This window comes from Erinaceus europaeus, chromosome 23 (assembly GCF_950295315.1).
Source record: "Erinaceus europaeus chromosome 23, mEriEur2.1, whole genome shotgun sequence".
Taxonomy (NCBI): Eukaryota; Metazoa; Chordata; class Mammalia; order Eulipotyphla; family Erinaceidae; genus Erinaceus; species Erinaceus europaeus.
The window spans coordinates 14,762,660-14,783,780 of record NC_080184.1 but is presented as its reverse complement, the minus strand read 5'-3'; the positions used below and the strand labels follow the sequence as shown (position 1 = coordinate 14,783,780).

Genomic DNA, 21,121 nt, shown 5'->3' with positions numbered 1-21,121 from the left:
TCCGGCTAAAACACTCCAAATGGCCTGCTTCCGCGTCTCCCCAGCCAGGCCTGGCAGTCAGGGCGATGGCTTGGCCAGCTGAGGCCCTGGGCTCCAACCCCAGCACCGCCTGGCAGAGCCCTCCCTCCTTCCAAGTCAGAACGACTCACAGGTCCGCTCAGCGCTGGGTGCAGTCACACACACATCAGTTACGTTTGTTCCCAGGAGTAAAGGGGGAAGTAAATAAAGCACGCAGACTCTGGTGAGATCCAGTCAGGAATGTTTAATAAAAAAATAAGTGAGTTCTCCAGGACCTGACCGAGAGCCCTGAGACCGAGGGACAGCCAGCGGGCCGGGACTCGGGTTCCCAAACACCATCCTAGCCGTAAAGGCATCGCACCTGAGACGCAGGGCGGGGAGCCAAGCTCCCAGCCTCCACTCTGGCCCCTCCAGGGGGACCGGGTTGGGGGGGGGGGGGACGACTCACATGGAGCTGTGTGGCCACCGGAAGCCCAGCTCCCCTGGCGCCGGAAGAGCGGCCCTCCCTCTGGGTGGCCGAGGGTCTCTGCTGTGCACAAGCTCGGCCGGCCTGGGGGAAGCAGGGGGAATCACCGGCCCCAGCCGCCTTCCAGCCCAGCAGAGCCCACGAGGTCTGAGGTGCGCACGGGCCCTGCTGTCGTGTCACTCGCCCCCGGCATGCTGCAGAATGCTGGCCGACGACTGTGCCACCGCCTGTGTCACTAGCACTGCGGCCTGGTCGCCGAGCTGAAAAGCAGGTGGTAAAGCACCGTGCTCGCTTCCTGGGGGACACCTGGGAAGGAGGCTCACCTGCACACCTTCTCTCAACACGGCGCCAGGCTCAAACCCCGGTACCGCATGGGAGCCCCGTGGCACTGGGGGAAGCTCGTGGAGGTTGGAGCCATTGCTTTGGTATAGCTCCTCTCTCGCTCTGAAACCAAAAAGGGCGAAAGTACTGCTCAACATACGTGAGGCCCAGGTGGTGAAAGAAGAAAAAAAAAAAAAGATTTGATTGAATAAATCGCAAGCATAGAGTAGGTGCCCCCAGAGAGGATGAAAACCAGTAGCGAGGGGACTGGGTGGTGGCACACCCGGTTCGGCACACACAGTGTTCGGCGCGAGGACCCAGGTGCAAGCCCCGGTCTCCACCAGCCGCGGGTCTGCTTCCCGGTTCATGAAGCAGCTCTGCAGGTGTCTTTCTTTCTCTCCCTCCCTACCTCCCCTCCCTTCTCAGTTCTTCTCCATCCTGTCAAAAACAGAAAGACTTTAAAAAAAGGAAAAAAAGGCCGCCAGGAGCAGAGGATGCGTAGTGCCGGCACTGAGCCCCAGTGATAAGCCTGGAAGCAAAAAAAGAAAAAGCAAACTAAATGAAAGTGTCTCAAGATGCCCAGCACTGGAAGGCTGCCACCTGCACTGGGCCCGCAGGGAGCAATGTAGCTATCGGTCAGTAGCCGAAGAGCCTGATTCCAGATGACTGAACCATTCACTCACTGAGGGAAGCTCCAGGCCTGACCTGTCGTCATCACACGGGAACCCGGTACCCGGTGGCCCAGGCTGGCAGAACATTGGCAAAGAAAGGTCATGACGACTCCCCACCCGATTTCCCAGTGCCATGCCCTAGCCCTCCAGCGTGCCCTCGGCAAGCCGGGAACACTGCCCGCGCGCGTTCTGCTGAGCAGACGCCGGCTGGCCGGGCCCTCCGCAGCCCCTCTGCAGTCTGCGTGCTCGCTGCGTGCCCAGGCCGGCACGTGGAGGCGCGGCTGCGGCGGCCGGCCCCTCAGAGCTCGTCCCGGGCAGCGCTGTCCAGGGGAGACTGCAGCACGTCAGAGTTCTCGGCCTCGCGGCGCAGGGCCTGCTGCTCCCGCATCTTCTGGGACTTGGCCCGGTCCCAGTCGGTCTTCACGTGCTCGTCGTTCCACACGACCGAGGTCTCGGTGTCGCTGATGTACCCGTCGTCCCCCGTGTAGTGCGTGGGGTAGACCAGGAGGGGCTCCACGGAGAAGGCGAGCAGGTTGCGGGGAGAGAAGTGGCTCTTGTATTCAGACCTGGGAGGGCGGGGAGACAGCAGTGGAGGGAAAGCCGCTTCCCTAGTCCCAGCTACTGAGTCGCCAGTGGGATCGCGAGCCCGTCCTCAGCCTGGACGCCACCTGGGGGCCCCCACCCCGGCCCGGCCTCCTGCCCACTCACACCGGGTGCTTGTCGACCATGACGGGCAGTGGGATCGGGGAGCCCGTCCTCAGCCTGGACGCCACCTGGGGGCCCCGCCCCGGCCCGGCCTCCTGCCCACTCACACCGGGTGCTTGTCGACCATGACGGGCAGTGGGATCGGGGAGCCCGTCCTCAGCCTGGACGCCACCTGGGGGCCCCGCCCCGGCCCGGCCTCCTGCCCACTCACACCGGGTGCTTGTCGACCATGACGGGCAGTGGGATCGGGGAGCCCGTCCTCAGCCTGGACGCCACCTGGGGGCCCCGCCCCGGCCCGGCCTCCTGCCCACTCACACCGGGTGCTTGTCGAACATGACGGGCAGGAACTCGTCCACGGGCAGCATCTTGGAGAGCGGCTGAGCAGCCAGCAGCTTGCGAGCGCCTTGCAGGGAGATGACATAGGCCAGCGTCCAGTAGGAGTAGTCGGCCTCCACCAGGTTCCGCACGCGGGGCACGGCCTTCTCCGGGCGGTCCACCTGCATCCGCTTCCGGCCCACGTAGCTGAGGGGGTTGGGGAGGGAGGCTGTCGCCCTCCTGCGCCACTCAGAGAAGACTCACCAGTGCGATGGTGGTGGGAGGGGCGGGGAGGGGAGGGGTCCTCCTGGGATGTCCTGCCTGACAGCTGACAGGTTGGGGAGCCATACTGGAGACCCATGTCAAGCCCTTGGGGCCCCCCAACCCAAACCCCACCCACCTTCCTTAGACCACACCCTCTCAGGGCCACAGCCAGTCCTGGCCCTGCCCACCCCAGGCCACACCCCCATCCTGGCCCTGCCCACCCTGCCTAGGCCACGCCCACTACAACCCACAGCCAATCCTGGTTCTGCCCCTGCGCGGCCACACCCCAGGCTGCCCTACAACTCTTAGGTCAGCCTGCGGCCTAGCCCTTTCAAGCCCATACCTGCCAGTCACACCCACCCAGGCCACAGCCAATCCTGGTGCTACCCGCTCCTGGCCACGCCCCAGCCTGGGCCCGCCCACCCTGTTCTTAGGCCACATCCACTTCCAGCTTCACCCAAGGCCACACCCACCCAAACCACCCCAGCCAATCCTAGCTGTCCACCCCTGCCCACACCCCCAGCCTAGACCCGCCCACCAGCTGCACTAGGCCCCGCCCTGCCCTGCCCCGCCCCGCCCCGCCGGCACTCACATGAGGTCCCAGTCCAGCCCCTCCCGCTCCACCTCCCGCATCAGATTCATGAGGCGCCGCTTGAAAAAGATCTCGAAGCGCAGGTCGTCCTCGAACACCAGCACCTTCTGCAGCCCGTGCGCCACCACCTGGGGGCGCCAGCAGCCGGGGCCAGGGGTCAGGGGTCGGGGGCCACACACCCCCATCCCAGGACCCAGGCGGCAGGGACCCACCTCCTCCCACACGCGGTGGTGGCTGAGGAAGCAGCCCAGCTCGCCCTTGGTCAGCGGCCGCCCATGGTAGGGGTCCCGGTAGCCCGGCAGCATGGCGATGCCCAGCGCCTGCACCTGGCTGGCGTTCATGGCCCTGGGGGCGGTGTGGGTGCGCATCAGACTCCCTGGAAGGCGTCTACACGGCCGGCCGGGGGTGGCGGGGTGTGGACGGAGACCAGACTCCCGGGAAGGCGTCTACACGGCCGGCCAGCTGGGGTGGGGGTGTAGACGGGAGGGCACACCGCAGACCAGCCTCCCGGGGCGCTGTTTACATGGCCTGTCCCAGACCACCCCCACCTGGGCCCTGCTCACGGGGCCTCCCTGTCCACACCGCCCCATGTTCACCATCTACACCACTTGTCCCCACCACCGTCTACACCGCAGGTGCCCAGGTGACCTCCACCGGCCCCCACCCTGGCTGTGCCGCTCCCCGTCCACACTCTCGCCAGCCCCAGCCCTGCAATGCCGGCAGCCCCCCGTCTGCACCCCCTGCGCGCCCCTGGCTCACACTCCCCGGCTCCCCAGACCACCGCGCCCTGCAGGGTCCACACTCGCCTCCCGCCAGGACGCCCACACCCGCCGGGCCGCGCTCACTTTCCGTCCACGGCGTCCAGCAGGCGGCAGGCGATGCCCTGGGCCCTCAGCGCGCTCAGCATGCGCTCCCGCCGGTCTGCGCGCCGCTTCAGGTTGATCATGAACACCTGCGGCAGGAGGGGCTCGGACCAGGGACAGGACCCACCCCGACCCTGCCCCCGGGGCAGCCGCCCACCTCGTCGAAGCCCATCTTGTCAGCCTTGGGGACCCACGCTGGGATGAAGCGGGAGGGCTCCGGGGGCGGGTGACGCACTGCAGAGAGGGGTCCAGTCAGGGGGGCCCAGCCCTTGGACCAGGCAGGGACTCCCCCCTCTCCAGGACCCAGGTCTCCCCTCTCTCAGCACCCTGCACAGCACCCAGGGAGCCCATGGAGGGTGGGCAGGGCTGTGGGTGTCTCCTCTCTCAGCACCAGGCACAGCACCCAGGGAGCCCATGGAGGGTGGGCAGGGCTGTGGGGTCTCTCCTCTCTCAGCACCATGCACAGCACCCAGGGAGCCCATGGAGGGTGGGCAGGGCTGTGGGTCTCTCCTCTCGCAGCACCCTGCACAGCACCCAGGGAGCCTCTCCTCTCGCAGCCTGTTGGTCTCTCTTCTCAGTAAAGTGCTGGACTCGGGCACGGAAGCCCTGTTTCATCTTTGCCATCAAATGTGCCAGAGTGATACCCTCCTCTTCCTTCTCCCAACCCCCCCCTTTTTAAAATTTTCCCCAGAGCCCTGCTGAGCTCTGGCTGCTGGTGGTGTTGGGGATTGAACCCGGGAGCTCAGAGCCTCAGGGAGAAGAGTGTTTCTAATATTTGATTTATATACTTGATGAGACAGATATATGCTAGGTAGGTAGGTAGACTGATGAGACAGAGAGAGAGAGAAAACGCCCAAAGTCCTGCTGAGCTCTGTGCTGTCTCCCCCCCCCGCCCCCGTGTGTAAGTAAATTTCACTAATCACTGCTGGATGAACCCCCTCAAGACACCTCGGATCACGAGTCCTCCCAAAGCCTGCTCTCTCCCATGGGCTAGGAAAAGGGAGGGGACAGAGAACTCGGCAGGGTGGGTGCTGAGGGCCCATGACCTCGAGTGGGGCAGGCTGGAGGGCTTCCCGGTGGCAGCAGTGGCCCTCACCCATGACCTCGAGCTGCGTGTGCAGGAAGCTCTCGGCCTCGTCCTGCAGGGAGCTGTGGGCGCGCAGGGGAACAGGCAGGAAGCCGTACTCCTCGCGGTTACACACGAACATCTGCACGTCTGTGGGAAGGGGGGAGAGGGCACCGGCGCGGGTTCGAGCCCCAGAGTCACCCGAGTCAGGAGGGCGGAAAGGGCGGGACGGCTGGGCAGAGCCTCGCTCACCGGCCTGCTTGCAGGAGAAGGCGAAGACGATGATGTCGTCGAAGGCCCAGGTGTAGTCGGGGTGCGGCGGGTGGAAGGCCAGGCGCCGCGCGGCCGCCCTGCGCAGGTCCACGAGGAAGGTGGAGTGCACCATGGGCACCGGGAAGCAGCCCCTGCGCTCGCGCTTGCGGATCGGCAGGTAGGCCGGCGTGCGTCGGTAGTAGCCCTGCGGGCGGGGCGGCCTGAGCACCCGGGTCCAGGTTCGAGGCCCCCACCCGGCCGGCCGACATGCAAGGGACGGGGGCGCGGACGCCGGTGGGGACTCAGCTCTCTCTCTCTCTCTCTCTTGCTTCACTTTTAAAGAAAATTATCCTCATTTACTTACGGGATAAAGACAGAGAAACGGAGAGAGGAGGGGCCGGTGGTGGCGCACCAGGTGGGGCGCATGTGCCCAGGTGCTCGAGGACCCAGAGGACCCAGTGTCGAGCCCCAGGTCCCCACCGGTCCCCACCGGTCCCCACCGCAGGGGAAGCCTCGCGAGCGTCGAAGCAGGGCTGCAGGTGTCTCTCTGTCTCGCTCCCTATCTTCCCCTTTCCTCTCAATTCCTGGCTGTCTCTATCCAAGAAATAAATAGAAAGATGACGATGATTTTAAGAAAAGGATTCAGGCAGGCGGGGCCCGGCAGTCGCCTCACAGCGCGGCCATTAAACCTGAGAGCCCAGCCATGAGTGCCTGGGTCGAGCGGAGCCGGGGCCCCTTCCTGACAGTCGGCTCTGCCTCCCCGTCCCGACCTGCGAGGTCATCCACCCTCCCCGTCTCCATCCCGACCTGTGAGGTCACCCACCCTCCCCGTCCCCGTCCCGCACCTGCGAGGTCACCCACCCTCCCAGTCTCTGTCCCCGTCCCGACCTGCGAGGTCACCCACCCTCCCCGTCTCTGTCCCTGACCCGACCTGCGAGGTCACCCACCCTCCCTGTCCCCGACCCGACCTGCGAGGTCACCCACCCTCCCCGTCTCCGTCCCCGTCCCGACCTGCGAGGTCATCCCACACCAGAAGTTGGAGTAGGCGGCCCTGGAGTCCAGCATGGGCGCCACCACCGTCTTGTTCTCCGCTATGAGCAGGCTGAGCGTGTCTGGGTTCAGGAGAAGGTTGTCAGCATCCATGAACTGTGGGGGACAGAGGGGGACGGAGGGGCCCGGGGCCCTTAGCCGAGGGTGGCCGGAGAGCCTGTGGGCTCAGCCCCCCAGCTCATGCCAGTGTCGGAGAGACCCAGACCCCAGCCCCTCCAGCCGCCCAGGCCCGGCAAAGGAGTGTCCCCCAGATGGCACACGGAGCTGCTAATTGTGCCTCTGGAGGGAGGAAGTTTCCTCCGCCAAGTGGATGTGAACTGCAGGCCGTCAGAAAGCTTCGACCAGGCCACAAAGTGGGGCTCGGGGACCCCAAATGACAGGGCGCCCGAAGCCCCGCCCTTGGCCTCAGTTCCCTGGCTGCTCTCCTGAGTTCTCTGTGGCCTCAGGGTTTGAAAAAGGAGAAATTCCCCCACACCTATGGACATCTAATCTTTGACAAAGGGGCCCAGACTATTACATGGGGAAAGCAGAGTCTCTTCAACAAATGGTGTTGGAAACAATGGGTTGAAACATGCAGAAGAATGAAACTGAACCACTGTATTTCACCAAATACAAAAGTAAATTCCAAGTGGATCAAGGACTTGGATGTTAGACCAGAAACTATCAGATACTTAGAGGAAAATATTGGCAGAACTTTTTTCCGCATAAATTTTAAAGACATTTTCAATGAAATGAATCCAATTACAAAGAAGACTAAGGCAAGTATAAACCTATGGGACTACATCAAATTAAAAAGCTTCTGCACAGCAAAAGAAACCACGACCCAAACCAAGAGACCCTTCACAGAATGGGAGAAGATCTTTACATGCCATACATCAGATAAGAGTTTAATAACCAACATATATAAAGAGCTTGCCAGACTCAACAACAAGACAACAAATAACCCCATCCAAAAATGGGGGGAGGACATGGACAGAATATTCACCACAGAAGAGATCCAATAGGCCGAGAAACACATGAAAAAATGCTCCAAGACTCTTATTGTCAGAGAAATGCAAATAAAGACAACAATGAGATACCACTTCACTCCTGTGAGAATGTCATACATCAGGAAAGGTAACAGCAGCAAATGCTGGAGAGGGTGTGGGGTCAAAGCAACCCTCCTGCACTGCTGGTGGGGATGTCAATGGGTCCAACCTCCGTGGAGAACAGTCTGGAGAACTCTCAGAAGGCTAGAAATGGACCTACCCTATGACCCTGCAATTCCGCTCCTGGGGATATATCCTAAGGAACCCAACACACCCATCCAAAAAGATCTGTGTACACATATGTTCTTGGCAGCACAATGTGTAATAGCCAAAACCTGGAGGCAACCCAGGTGTCCAACAACAGATGAGTGGCTGAGCAAGTTGTGGTCTATATACACAATGGAATACTACTCAGCTGTAAAAAATGGGGACTTCACCGTTTTCAGCCGATCTTGGATGGACCTTGAGAAAATCATGTTGAGTGAAATAAGTCAGAAACAGAAGGATGAGTATGGGATGATCTCACTCTCAGGCCGAAGTTGAAAAACAAGATCAGAAAAAAAAAATCACAAGTAGAACCTGAAATGGAATTGGCGTATTGCACCAAAGTAAAAGACTCTTTTGGGTGGGTTAGGTGGGGAGAATACAGGTCTAAGAAGGATGACAGAGGACCTGGTGGGGGCTGTATTGTTAAATGGGAAACTGGGGAATGTGATGCACGTACAAACTATTGTATTTACTGTTGAGTGTAAAACATTAATTCCCCCGTAAAGAAATTAAATAAAAAAGAGAAAGGAGAAATGGGGGGGCTGGTTACATAAAGTGGGGGGGGAAAGCTCCCCAGGGCAGCCCTGGGCCCCCGAGCTTCCAATGTCCAACCCTGGAACCTTCCAGCTGCTGACCTGCTGACCCCATGAGGAAGCTGGGGGCAGGGGACGAGGATGTGAAAGTGACCCCTCAGCGAATCAGGAGGTGGGCAGGGATCCTGCAGAGCTTCCCCAGTTGCCACAGGGCCTCCCATGTGGTGCCAGGGCTTACACACGGCAAACCCATCGCAGACATGAAAGACCGAAACACGTTCCTCCCCCCAAGACGACTGGTGGCCAAGGTCTGGCCACCAGGGTCCCCCGATCCTGCCCGGCCTCACCAGGATGTAGTCGGCCCACATATCACGGGCCGCCTTCAGGGCTGCCTGGCGTAGCTTCATGACGTGCTCATAGCGGGAGTCCGACCAGTGCTTGGGGCCTTCCTCGTCAGGGTAAGACCTGCAGGGGAGGCCGCCGGGACGGGTCAGGGGGGGTTCCCGGAAAAGGGGAGGATCCTGGGGAGCTGGTCAGGGGGGACTTCCTGGAGGAGGGGATGTGTCACGTTGTAGGGAAAACAGAAACAGGGTGAAAGGGAGATGCCTGAGGAGCCATTGTGTGGGAACAAAGGTGCAGGAGTGGGAGGGGTCGTCAAACTAGGGGGTGCTGACCGGGGCTCCTCGGCCGGCCGCCACTCCACCGAGTGGTACTGCCCCTTCACGGCCACCAGCCACTCGCGAAGCACAGCCGACGTGTTGTCCGAGTTGTGGTCCGTGGCCACCCTGTGAGGGGGTCAGGTCATCAGGTGACAGGGGAAGGGACCCACCTGCCCGTGTCCCCTCACGCTGCCGCCCGCCTACCCGCCACACTCCTGCAGGGACCGCCGCGTCTGCCCTGTGACCGCTCGGAGCCTGACTCTCCCTACTTGTTGCTCGCCCCCAGGCTGTGTCCCCAAGGGCCCGGCCTCCTGTCCCCTTCTCCCACACCCATCCCCGGGTCCCCCAGCGTTCCCCTCTGTCCCCATGTCCCTCCCTCCGCCCATGACCACTACTGTCCCATCCCCGTCCTCCATGTCCCCACTGTCCCATCTCCCTGATCCTGTGTGTCCCCTCATGTCTCCCTGTCCTCCTGTCCCTGCCCCATGTCTCCCTGTCCTCTATCCCTCTGGCCCCTCATACCCCCATGACTCCCATGCCCCCGGTGCCCCCAACCCCGTGTCTTTCTGCCCCCCGTGTCCCCCTCTGCCCCCCGTGTCCCCCTCTGGCCCCCGTATCCCCCTCTGCCCCGTGTCCCCCCCGCCCCCGTGTCGCCCCCATATCCCCCCGTGTCCCCCGTATCCCGTGTTCCCCCGTGTCCCCCTCTGGCCCCCGTGTCCCCCTCTGCCCCCCTGTGCCCTCCTGGCCCCGTGTCCCCCTCTGCCCCCCGTGTCCCCCTCTGCCCCCCGTGTCCCCCTCTGCCCCCCTGTGCCCTCCTGCCCCCCGTGTCCCCCTCTGGCCCCCGTGTCCCCCCGTGTCGCCCCCGTATCCCCCTCTGCCCCGTGTCCCCCCCGCCCCCGTGTCCCCCGTGTCCCCCGCCCCCTGACCACAGCGCGGTGCGGCCGGGCGGGTGGCGCATGCGCTCCAGGGCCCCGAGCGCCGCGGGCAGCGCGTGCTGGGCGTTGCGGGCGAGCAGCGCGACGAGCACGCGCGGGGGCAGCAGCGGGGACTCGGGGCTCCAGCGCTCCTCGGGGAAGTAGGCGGCGGCGGCGCGGAGCAGCGGGAGCAGCAGCAGGAGCAGCGGCGCGGCGGCCGCCATCGCGCCACGTCGCCTTTAAGCGGCGGCCGCCCGCCCGCCCCGCGCCTTTTACACCGCTGCGCGGCCCCGCCCGAGGCGCGGCTTAAGGGGAGGGCGGCGCGCGCGCCCATTGGCCGGCCCGGCCACGCCCCGCCCACGAGGCCCTGCGGCTCCGCGCGCCCCGCCCGCGTGACGTCAGTCCGCCCGGGCTCCGCGCCTCCCGCCGCCGCCTTAAAGGCGCAGAGCCTTTGGACCGGGTCTGCGGACCTGGAAGGTTCTGGAGCCTCGCCTCGGGACCGCCCCGGGACACCGCCCGGAAGCATGACACTCAGGCTGGTCACCAGGGGGGCCTGCAAGGTGGGGGCCCCCGGGAGGGGACTCCGAACCCCTGAGCCTCAGTTTCCCCAGCTGCTGCCACCACGCCATCCCCGGGGACTCCGGTTCGGATCCGCTGGGATCTGGCGGCTCGCGTCGCGTCGCGTCGGATGAGCGCCTGCAGAGACGCGCTCCCGGGCGGCTACCTTCCGTCGTGGGGACCATGACCCAGAGCTCAGCAGTGTGTCCCGAACGTGGGGCTGCAGGACGAGGGTAGCATAAGCCGGCGTCAGCGAGGCCGCGGCATTCTTTCCTTCATTCGTTCGCTCTCGGAGCCTCAGGCGTGCCTCGAACCACAGACCGACACCCCGACCGACCGGGGCTCTCGAAGTGCAGCCAGTTAGCTTAAGAGAGGGACAGACACCACCGCCCTGGAGTTTCCCCGGGTCCGTGGTTCACACTTCTTCGGCTACGCTGCCCTCCGCCTCGCTGGCGTTCCCCGACCCCTACCCACCCGTTGTGCCCTGCCGGGGCAAATGTGTGCACTGCCCACTGGACCATCTCCCAGGCCCACTTTCTAAAGGGCCTGAGGAATGAGTGGGGAAATCCAAGAAAGGCCCCAAATCCTGCGACCCTCCCCCCAGTTCAGAGCCCCACCCACACCCCAAGACCCGCCAGAGCAGCTCGTGGGGGAATTTGAAGGTTCTTCTAAACCTCGGTCCCGGGGGGGACCGCCTGGCCAGGGCAGCAGGAGCTCGGGAACCCTCTGGAATCCCTTCCCCTGTCCCCGTCCTGCCCCAGATCAATGGCTGCTTTGTCCCCAGTGGAGTGAATGCCCGGCTCCTTCCTTCCAGGCTCAGACTCCAGTCTGTTTCTCCTCCTCTCTTCTGCCCTTTGTGGCCCAGATCAAACCCTCAGGGTGGATCCCCGCTAATCCTTCTCCTCCCCACACCCTCCCCTAGTGAGCCCCTCAGGAGAACTTTGAACCCCAGCTAAAGTCCCTGGTTGGTCCCAGAGACCCGCCTCGGCACACAGTCCAGCCCTCGGAGCCCGGGCTCCCCAGGAGAGCCACACCCAGCCCTCCCCGGCCGGCCTCCATCTAGAATCTAGACTCTTCCATTAACACAGACCCTGCTCTCTGGCCACTGGCCTCCCTCCACTTAGACGGCTCAGCTCACCCAGTAAACGCACAGTGTCTTTACCGGGTGTGAGGACCCAGGTTCGAATGCCTGGCCACTGGCCACCGCCTGGGGGCACTGTGCACTTGGGAAAACTTAAAAACTAAATTAAAGATTAAAAACTAGGCACACACACACATCTAAGTTTATTGTTGTGGGAGCTGCCTGAGCGCCTGCACCCCAGTTTGTCTCTCACTGTCTGAAAGAGCCTCAGCCGTAACCCAGAGTGTCACAGCAGGGTCGCCAGCTCACACTCAGGGTCCCCCTAAGGTTCCCCCCATGTCTTTCCTCATCTCGGATTCCCTTTCACATTCTGCCAGACTGGGGGGTGGAGCTGATGAGGGAACTGGGGGGCTAGAGGTCTCTGTGAGGAAAGTCCTCCGCAGCCAGAAAAGAGCGTGTCTCTGGGAAGTGGGAAAGGACGACCCCCCAGTCCCCCGAAACCCCAGGGAGCAAAGGAGGAAGCCACCTTCTGGGTTGCTCCCCCCCACCCCCCAAGTCAGGGAAATCCCTCCGGACGCAGCTCCGGACGCAGCTGGCTGGCGTGAGCTGTGTGGAAGTTGCCAAGCTCCGGGGACAGCTGGTGTTTCTGGCAAGCAGAGGAAGTGGCTGGGGAATCTGACACCAAGTGAAGCTGAAGCCAGTCAGCAGAGCCTTGACAGTCTGCTAGCCCCACGGTCAACCAAAGCATGTGGGCCTCGATATGTAAAGAGCAGTGAGGAATCAGCAAGAAGGTCACAGATCTAAGGGGCATTCCATGAAGTGGGAAGATTGGGCTTAGAAATTTCACTTGTTGGGTCAGAGCTGATGAGCTGGAGGAGGGATGTGGGCAGAGTCGGCTCTGGAATGTTCTAGAAGGAGGAAGCCACCAGCCTGGCCCTCAGCAAGCCTCAGGTTCCTCGTCTGCAAAATGGGAAGTGGGCTAAGAGTGTGGCGTACATTTAAAACAAACCCGCTGCAGGGCCGAGTGGTGGCGCACCTGGTTATGCGCTTACATCATGGTGCACAAGGACCCAGATTCAAACCCCCATCCCCACCTGCAGGGAGGAAGCTTCGGGAATGGAGCAGTGCTACAGGTGTCTCTCTGTCTCTCTCGCTCTCGCTCTCTCTCCCCCTCCCCTCTCAATTTCTCTCTCTACTCAATAACAAATAAATAAATAAATAATAAAAATATTCAGTGAAAGACAGGTCCTCTGCCTCCCCACCGCTCGCCCCATTCCCGTCCAGAGCTGTGAGCCCCCTGGGGGCGTCACTGCCTAGTGCACCCCGCCTGGGCCCCAGCTTCGGATGCCATGTGGGGGCCTCACCTGCTCCCGCTTGGTCCCGAGGGGCCTCTGAGCCACCATCCAGAGCACAGGGCCTGCCCCTGGTGCCCAGGGCTGTGTCTAGCACTGAAACAAGAGAGACAGAGACAGTGGGGCCGGAGAGATGGCGAGATGGCCCACCTGACTAGTGCACCTGCTATGTGGTGTCACCCCGGCTGCCAGCCCAAAGGCGTGCACTCTGCCTGCTGGGCTGTCTCCGCGCCCTGGGCACCATGCTCTTGTTTGCTGTGCCCCCTTCGCTCCCCAGAACTATGCCCTCAGCCTGGGCAATGCCCCAGAGTGGCTGCAGAATGGGTACGTGGGGAGGCCTGGCTCCGGTCCTGGAAGTCAATCCGGGAACTCCTACACGACAGCCGAATGGCCCCTCCTCCAGAGAACACCCACTAGGCTTCGCCAGCCTCGCCCAACCCCTGCCCCAGCCAGAAGGTCCAGCAAAGGCTCAGTGTGTCCAGGAGGAGGGAGGCCGGGGCCTGGGCGCAGAGACTCACCCTGGTCGACCCTCTGCAGCAGAACGGCCCGCACCAGGTCCTCGTAGATGCCCTCGACCGTCAGGGCCGGGCTGCCCACCGCCAGAACCTCCCCCTCAAACTCTGACAGCACCTGGAGGAGACGGCGAGGGGCAGGGTTGGGGGGGCTGAGGCTTGGGGTCCTGCCCCAGTCCCACCCTGAGGAGTCCTGGCAACCTGGGCCTCAGTTTCTCTGCCTGTAGAAGGGTCTTCATGGCCTATATTGAAAGGCTGGGGGGCTTGTGAGAGCAAAGCACTCACGGGGACCGGCAGGGGTCCCCACTACCCCCCCAGCGCTGCTGGACGATGAGCCCCCACCTCGGGCTGTCACATGGCTCGGGCAGGAGGCTGGGGGAACCAACCGGGGTGCTCCTCCCCCACCCCAGACTTCCCGGAGGCTCTGAGAGACAGGAGGCCAGGGCCCCGAGGAGGTGCTCCTGCCTGCACCCCCAAGCTCACGGCTCTGCAGCTGGGCTCCAACCGGCTCAGCACGAAGGGCAGGAAGATGGAGAGAAGCCAGCGCCCCAGGAACTGCCTCTGCCCTGAGCAGCTGTCGGAATCCAGCTTCTGCGGGAAGACCCCCCGGGGGGCGTGGCCGGGGAAGCCTCGGGACACGCCCCCCAAAACCACAAACCACGCCCAAGCCGCCCACGCCTATGGAAGAGCCACAAGAAGCCAGGGCCCAGACAGGAGAGGCCACGCCCACAGGCTAGACTGCACCCAATGAACACACACCCAGAAAGGACGAGCCACGCCCAGTTGGCAACCTTCCAGAGAGCGGAGAAAGAGGCCACGCCCACTCACAAAGCCTGCCCGCAGAAGTGTTCAGAGAAGCCACGCCCACCAGTCCAGTGCCGCACCTAGACCACGCCCCCAGGACCACGCCCACAGCCGAGCCCCTGGGGATCCAGCCAGGCCCGCGTAGGCCACGCCCCCACAACAAGGCCACGCCCATAACAGACCCTAGGCGAGCACAAGCCCCGGCCCACCTTCAGGACTCGGCCCTGGACTTTCTCCAGCTGCCGCACCGCCTGCGCGCAGTCCAGGGCCGCCGTGAGACACTGGTCGGCCAGGTGCAGGAAGGTGGCCACCGCATCCGCCAGGAGCTGCGGGGAGGCGCGGTGAGCCGCGGGGCCTCGCTCGTCCGCACCCCCGTGGCCCTGCCCACCACGGGGGGCCGTGGGGCGGGGCTCTAGGGTGCTGCTTCCTCCTCGCCCTTCACCTGCTGCGCGAGGTCCTGGGCCCCGAACACCAGGCCGCGGGTGCCGGAGAAGCCGAAGGGCGCTGTCAGCTGCCCCAGGCGCCCCCGGCTGCGCTCGGCGTCCTGGAAGCAGGTCTGCAGCAGCCGGGGGTCCCAGGGCATCTCCCCGAAGGTGTAGACCTGGGCCGGGAAACACCACACAAGAGACACTGAGGGTCGGCCCAGGCTTCACACGGAAGGTACTAGAGCACTGGGGAAGTTTCCTTTCTCCTCTGAAATGCTGCCTGCGAGAGTCTGCAGCTCAACAGAACATTTAAAAAGATTTACTATGGGGGCCAGGCGGTGGCTCACCTGGCTAAAAGTTCACGTGTTCACATGGGCAAGGACCTGGGTTCGAACCGCCGTTCCCCACCTGCACCTCCACGACTGGTGGAGCAGGGCTTCAGGGGTCTCTCTGTGTCTCCCCACCTCTTGCTCCGCCCCCGTCTCACCTCCTGGCGCAGCCTGGCCCCCGAGGGGCTCCGTCGGAGGTGGCGGCGCAGGCGGCTCATATCCTGCTCCAAGAGGGTCTGCACGGCGCCCAGTGCGGCCCCCACCGCGTCCAGCAGCGTCTGCGCCACCCGGGGGAGCACTGCGTCCACCTCCCCGCGCAGACAGCCCTCCAGGGGGCCCTGGACCCTCGCTGATGGGGGGAAAGCAGCGTCAGCTCCTAGCGGTCTCACCCACCACTCTGAGGCATCGACCCCTGTCCCTGCCTGGCCTCGAAACCAGAGTCAACCTCAAAGCAACGTTTACACCCTCCCTCAGACCTGACATCCCCAAACCTGTCCTGGCCACGCGACCTGTCCAGTGTTCAGGCCACGCCCACTCCGTCCCAACCACGTGACTATGCCCCCTGTGCCCCATCAGACTGTGCCCACCCACAAGGCTGCATCCCTCCCAACCTCAGCTCAGGCCCCACCCCCAGGCAATGGACACGCCCACATGCAGAGGCTCCGCCCCACCTCATACAGACCCCTCCCCTCCTGCTTTGGGCCTGTCCCGACTTCCCAGGACACGCCCCCTCGCTTCCCACACCGCCCCGCCCACTGCAGGCCCCGCCCACAGCGTCGCCGTGGGTCTCGACCCCGCCCACATCTCCAGATCCCGCCCTCACCGCGCAGCCTCTGGTCCAGGCCCCGCCCACCCCGCAGGCCCCGCCCTCACCGCGCAGCCTCCGGTCCAGGCCCCGCCCACCCCGCAGGCCCCGCCCTCACCGCGCAGCCTCCGGTCCAGGCCCCGCCCACCCCGCAGGCCCCGCCCTCACCGCGCAGCCTCTGGTCCAGGCCCCGCCCGCCCGCAGGCCCCACCCGCAGGCCCCGCCCTCACCGCGCAGCCTCTGCTGCAGGCCTGCGCGCAGGCGCAGCAGCGGCTCCAGATCGGGGCGCAGCGCTCTCTCCAGGCGCGCGAGCAGCTCGTCCTTCTCGGGCTGGAAGGCGCGCAGCCCCGCGGACACCCCGGCCAGCACGGCGGCGTGCACGGCGTCCAGGAGCTGCGGGCCGAAAAGGCCGAGCACCCGGGGCGTCAGGATGGGGCCGGGGTAGGGGCGCCGGGGACTCCCCACCCCCCGCGCCCGGCGCCGCACCTCCATCCAGGCCCAGGCGCCGCTGGTTCCCCGGAACCGGGCGCGCAGCGCGGGCAGCAGCTCCCGCATCATCACGGCGGCCAGCACCTGCGGGCGCCATGTGGGGTGGGGTATTGGAAGCCCCGGGTTCTGGGGTCCAGGGATTCTGGGGACAGGGTTTCTGGGGTTCTGGGTACCAAGAACATCCTGGGTTCCAGGACGTCTGTGGTTCTGGGACCAGGGTTTGGGGGACCTGGGGTCTGGGTCCTGTGGTTCTGGGGGCCAGGGGATTTGGGGTCTTGGGGACTCCGTGTCCGTGCGTTCCGTCATTCGGGAATTCTAGGCTTCTGGGGGTCCCATAGTTTGTTGCCCAGGGAGACTGTGGTTCTGGGGTTCAGGGCTTCTTGTCCAGTATTCAGGGGTCCCTGCCCCCCTCACCTCGGCATCTGAGCCCAGGGTCACGTCGTCCTCCCCGAAGTGTCCGCGGCGCTGCCGGAACCGCCTCACGGCCTCCAGGAAGGCTCGCGCCGCCGGGGCTTGGCTCCTCTGCAGGACTACGAGGGTGTCGGTGCCACCCCCCAAAACTGCCCCGCACCGAGGGGGCACCCCCTTCCTGCCTGGCACCTCCACACCGCAATGTCCGGCTCCCAGGACCGGCATCCTGTCCACCTGAGCCCCAGCAGCCCCCCGGGTCCCCACTGAGTTCCCACCTGCCCCGGGTAGACCCCCAAGCCCCCACCAGCCGCCACCCATCTCCGGACACCCCCCTGAGCCCCCACCAGCTCGGAGGAACGCACCTGACACCCCATCAGTGCCCTAGGGGACCCCCTGAGCCACACCCAACTTCCCGAGGACACTGTGAACCCCCCCACCTGCCTGGGAGGTACCCCATCTCCCCTCCTGCCCCCCCAGGACTCACCTGGTACCCTCACCTATCTCACAGGGGGACCCTCTGAGCCCCCACCAGCCCCAGGGGAACCTCTGAAGCCTCATCTGCCCCCACAGGACCCCCTCATGTCCCCTGAGCCCCCACGACCCCCCACCTGCCTCCTGGGGGACCCCTTACATGCCCAGCACCCACCTGTACCCCGCAGCCGGATGCCCCCCCGCAGCGCCAGCCTCCATTCTCGATGGGCCTCCCTGGAGGAGGCGGCGAAGCAGAGGTGGCGGCGGAAGGGGTGCGGGAGGAGCAGGGGGCAGCCGGGGGGCGCCTCCAGTGGGGGCCCGGGGTCCTCCTGCGGGGGGACTCCTGGAAGGGGCGCCTTCCTCACACCCTGGCCCCCGGCACCCTCCTCCCCGGTGCTCCCGAGGGCCCCCGCCCCGCGGGCTCACCCCAGGCACTCAGCAGCCGCAGGTACTCAGCCTGGGAGGTGAGCGCGCTGAACCCCGACAGAGCCACTGCGCCCAGGGGGGGCGCCCCCCGCTCCGAGTCCTGCGGGTGGAGAGTGGGGGTGTCTGCCTGGGCCGGGGGCTCCGCGGCGCCCCCCCCAGGACTCCAACTAGCCCCTCCATCATTGGCGCTCCTCACGGGGGGGGGGGGGGGGGGAGGGATGACAGGGTGTGGGTGCAGGGTCGCCCCTCACCTCCCTGCAGCCGAACCACTCCAGGCGGCCATCCCCACGCAGGACACAGAAGACGGGCTGCCAGCGGGGCGGGTGACCCCACAGCAGGCTCAGGGCTCCCCGGTGTTCTCGGACCCGGGGCAGCTTCTACAGGAGGGGGAGAATCCCAGGGGGAGGGGGTCAGAGATGGGGACCCCACGCATGTCCAGTGGCCGAGTGAGTCAGTCGCACTTCAGTAGAAACCAGCTTCCCGGGAGCTCCCCCAGTGCCATCACGTTGCTCCCCTGTGATGCCCGGGACTCAAACCCAGGACCCCATGCACCTTCACGGCAGGCTTGGCGGCACCCACCTTGCTTCTCTGGAGCTGAGACCCAGCCGGCTCCTGAGGACCCAGCTCCCTGGAGATCTGCTGCAGGACCGAGGCGGCCAGCTGCTCGCGGTAGCAGGGCAGGAAACTCCGTAGCAGGGTGTCTGCCTGGCCTGCGGGGCACACAGGGAGGGGACGTGGCCTCCGGGGGGACCCCCAGCCTGCCCCTGCATGTCTCCCTCTGTGGGGGACCGGCTGTTGACCAGAGGTAAAACATACACTCTTCCTGGGGATGTGGACTCTAGCTGGAGCCTGGGCAGCCATTCTGCACCACGAGGTGCACCCCCTTCCCCAGATACTGGAGTCCCATGGCATAGACTCGCAAGATGGGAGGAGCTGGGGTGTCCACTGAGGTGTTGCCCGCACCCCACTCAAGCAGACAGAAACCCCTCTTCATGAACAAGGGCGACAGAAGGGGGAAAAATAGCCTCCAGGAGCTGCAGGCACCGAGCCCCACTGATAACCCTCGAGACAAAAAAGAAAGCGGAGTGTGGACAGCATAATGGTTCTGCAAACAGACTCTCATGCCTGAGGCTCCAAAGTCCCAGGTTCAATCCCTCACACCACCATAAGCCAAAGCTGAACAGTGCTCTGGATAAGAAAGAAAGAAAGAAAGAAAGAAAGAAAGGAAGGAAGAAAGGAAGAAAGGAAGAAAGGAAGGGAGAAAGATGGTCCGGGAGGTGGCGCAGTGATAAGGCTTTGGACTCTCGAGCATGAGGTCCCGAGTTCGATCCCCGGCAGCACATGTGCCAGAGTGATGTCTGGTTCTCTCTCCTCCTGTCTTTCTCATAAATAAATAAAATCTTTAAAAATATAGTAAAATAAAAAAGAAAGAATCCCCTCTTCATTGTTGTGGAAACCACCTGCCCTGAGGCTCCCAGAGGACCTCAAAGAATGGCTTTGTGGGGTGACGGCGCCTGGCTCACGAGATGATCTCCTGCCTGGGGGTGACAGGGGCTCCCCCAGCCCTGAACCCACTCACCCCTGAAGTGCTGCTGCTGCTGCCTGTCCAGCGGGCTGGAGGAACGCACCCCCATCTGGGCGTCCTGGGCCCCCCAGATCCAGGCACAGCCCGTCTTCACCCCACAGCCCTGTTTCCACGCTGGGTCTGATCTGGAGCTGGGTTGGGGGGCGCCACGCCCCAGCTCAGCCACACCCCACCCACAGCTGCACCCTGGGGCCCCCTGGGGCCAGGCCCAGCGGAGGGGGGGTCTGCAACCCCAGCAGCCTCAGGGAGACAAGTGGCAGGGCGGGCTGGGGGTACAGGGCAGGGGGCAGGCCCGGGAGCCCCTAGACACCCTGGGTCCTCAGCTAAGCACTGGAGCTCCCATCCCAGCACCAAGGGAGGGAAGGGAGGAGCCACTGGGAGCTACACAGTAAAGGAAGTGCCTTTTTACTGTGTCAGGAGTGTGGATGTGAGAGCTGGAGCACAAGCAGCCACACTGGCACACGAGGGAAAGGACCCATTTCGTGATGAAGGCTGGATCTTGACGATTTTATTTGGGAGAACTGGGGCTCCCCAAAGGGCTCCTAACCTTGTAGCCAGGGGTGGGGGCAGCTCTTGCAAGAGAAGCGGGTAAACTCCCATGTCGTCTGGGAATCACACTTTCTCTCAAACTCCCCTCCGGCCCAAGTGCCACTCAAGCTTGGGGCCACATCAAGGGTCAGGTGAGAAGGTGCGGTTCACGCGATGTGACGGGCCGAGCAGGGGTGGGAGGGTTGTGCCTGGGGCCCCATGTCCCCTTTCACTGTCTCTTTATTTCAGCTTCAGGCCCTCCTGCCCCATCCTGGGGGCCCCACCTGCCACCCACCCACAACCCCCCCCAATCACATGAGCAGGAGCAGGTGAAGGAAACTGCTCTGTGGTTTCACTTGTGGGGTTTCAGTTCCTACGTCCCCCGTAAGTGAGGGTTTCGGGACTCCCCCACCCCACTCTCAGGACCTGGGTCCAGGACCCGGGGCAGGGCTGTGTCCCCCTCCCACCCCTGCAAGCAGATAGATGTCCAGAGTGTCTGCACCCCACACGGTGGACAGACTAAGGGGCCCGGCGTTCCTGAGGGCAGGACACGGGGCTTGTCCCTGCACCTGGTGGGGTACTACTCGGCTCGAAGAGGTAGGGCTCTGAGCAGGCCTCCATAGGAGGGGCCGGATGCCCCAAACACGGGAGCCCTGGACGGAGATGGAGCACAACCCCGGGGACCCCCCGAGTGGGGAGAGGGCTTCTCGAAGGTTCTGGAAGGAGGTGCTCTGCCCACAGCCACCCAGCTCTGAGCCCAGAGAACGTCCCCTTCCAGAGCCCAGCGGGCAGATGCACTGAGCTGTGCGTGGCGCCCTGGGTCTGGGGGAGCGGGAGCTGGGCTGGAGCCTCTCCTCTGCAAGGGAGAAACAGTGAGTGGAATTGCGCAGGGGTGAAGCCCTGGTGACTGGCCTGGGGGCCAAAATAATAATAAAAGAAATAAAGCAAAGAGAGGAATGGGGAGAGAGAGTGATCTGCTGAGAGCTCCTTCCTGTCTCTTGTCCGAAGCACCCCCGACCCCCACACCCCATCCCTGCTCAGCTCTGGCTGATGGCGGTCCTGGGGGTTGACCCTGGGGCCTCAGAGCCTCAGGCGGGCGGGAGAGTCTCTGCAGACCCCGAGCCATCTCCTGCCCCCACTCTATCCTACGCACAGCTTTAAAATAGTAAGTTCTTGGGCTGGGAGACAGCCCAGTGAATCTGCAAAGAAGCCTCTGTGTGGGGCTTCGTCAAACCTCCCTCTCTCTCTCCTTTACCCGATTCAGGTATGGCCTCCAGGGTTCGTGCCGGCACTGCAAAGCCACTGCTCCTGGAGGCCATGTTTGCCATGTGACTGGACAGGGCAGAGAGAAATGGGGAGAG

The 21,121-nt window shown here is 64.0% G+C and overlaps 2 protein-coding genes across 3 annotated transcripts; both read right to left on the bottom strand.

The window, feature by feature from the left end:
* Positions 1–247: 247 nt before the first annotated feature.
* Positions 248–10,231, bottom strand: COLGALT1 (collagen beta(1-O)galactosyltransferase 1). Its single transcript, XM_060182328.1, has 12 exons — positions 9,997–10,231; positions 9,086–9,196; positions 8,759–8,876; positions 6,545–6,679; positions 5,534–5,738; positions 5,312–5,431; positions 4,373–4,449; positions 4,198–4,304; positions 3,565–3,697; positions 3,353–3,480; positions 2,497–2,703; positions 248–2,042 (listed from the first exon to the last, which is right to left on the bottom strand). The coding sequence occupies exons 1-12, from the start codon at positions 10,206–10,208 to the stop codon at positions 1,775–1,777; spliced, it is 1,821 nt and encodes a 606-aa protein (XP_060038311.1). The 5' UTR covers positions 10,209–10,231; the 3' UTR covers positions 248–1,774.
* A 1,581-nt stretch (positions 10,232–11,812) lies between these two features.
* NIBAN3 (niban apoptosis regulator 3) lies at positions 11,813–19,687 on the bottom strand. 2 transcript variants are annotated; one of them, XM_060182331.1, is made up of 15 exons: positions 19,227–19,666; positions 18,227–18,357; positions 17,899–18,024; positions 17,648–17,747; positions 17,397–17,564; positions 16,754–16,869; positions 16,337–16,423; positions 16,081–16,243; positions 15,204–15,394; positions 14,734–14,892; positions 14,501–14,617; positions 13,971–14,078; positions 13,494–13,605; positions 12,988–13,071; positions 11,813–12,583 (listed from the first exon to the last, which is right to left on the bottom strand). In XM_060182331.1, the coding sequence occupies exons 1-15, from the start codon at positions 19,279–19,281 to the stop codon at positions 12,561–12,563; spliced, it is 1,740 nt and encodes a 579-aa protein (XP_060038314.1). In that variant the 5' UTR covers positions 19,282–19,666; the 3' UTR covers positions 11,813–12,560. The 2 variants fall into 2 exon arrangements, 1 of the variants encoding a protein (XP_060038314.1); XR_009547368.1 differs by lacking the exon at positions 11,813–12,583 and having other exon boundaries at positions 16,754–16,861; positions 19,227–19,687.
* Between the last annotated feature and the right edge of the window lie 1,434 nt (positions 19,688–21,121).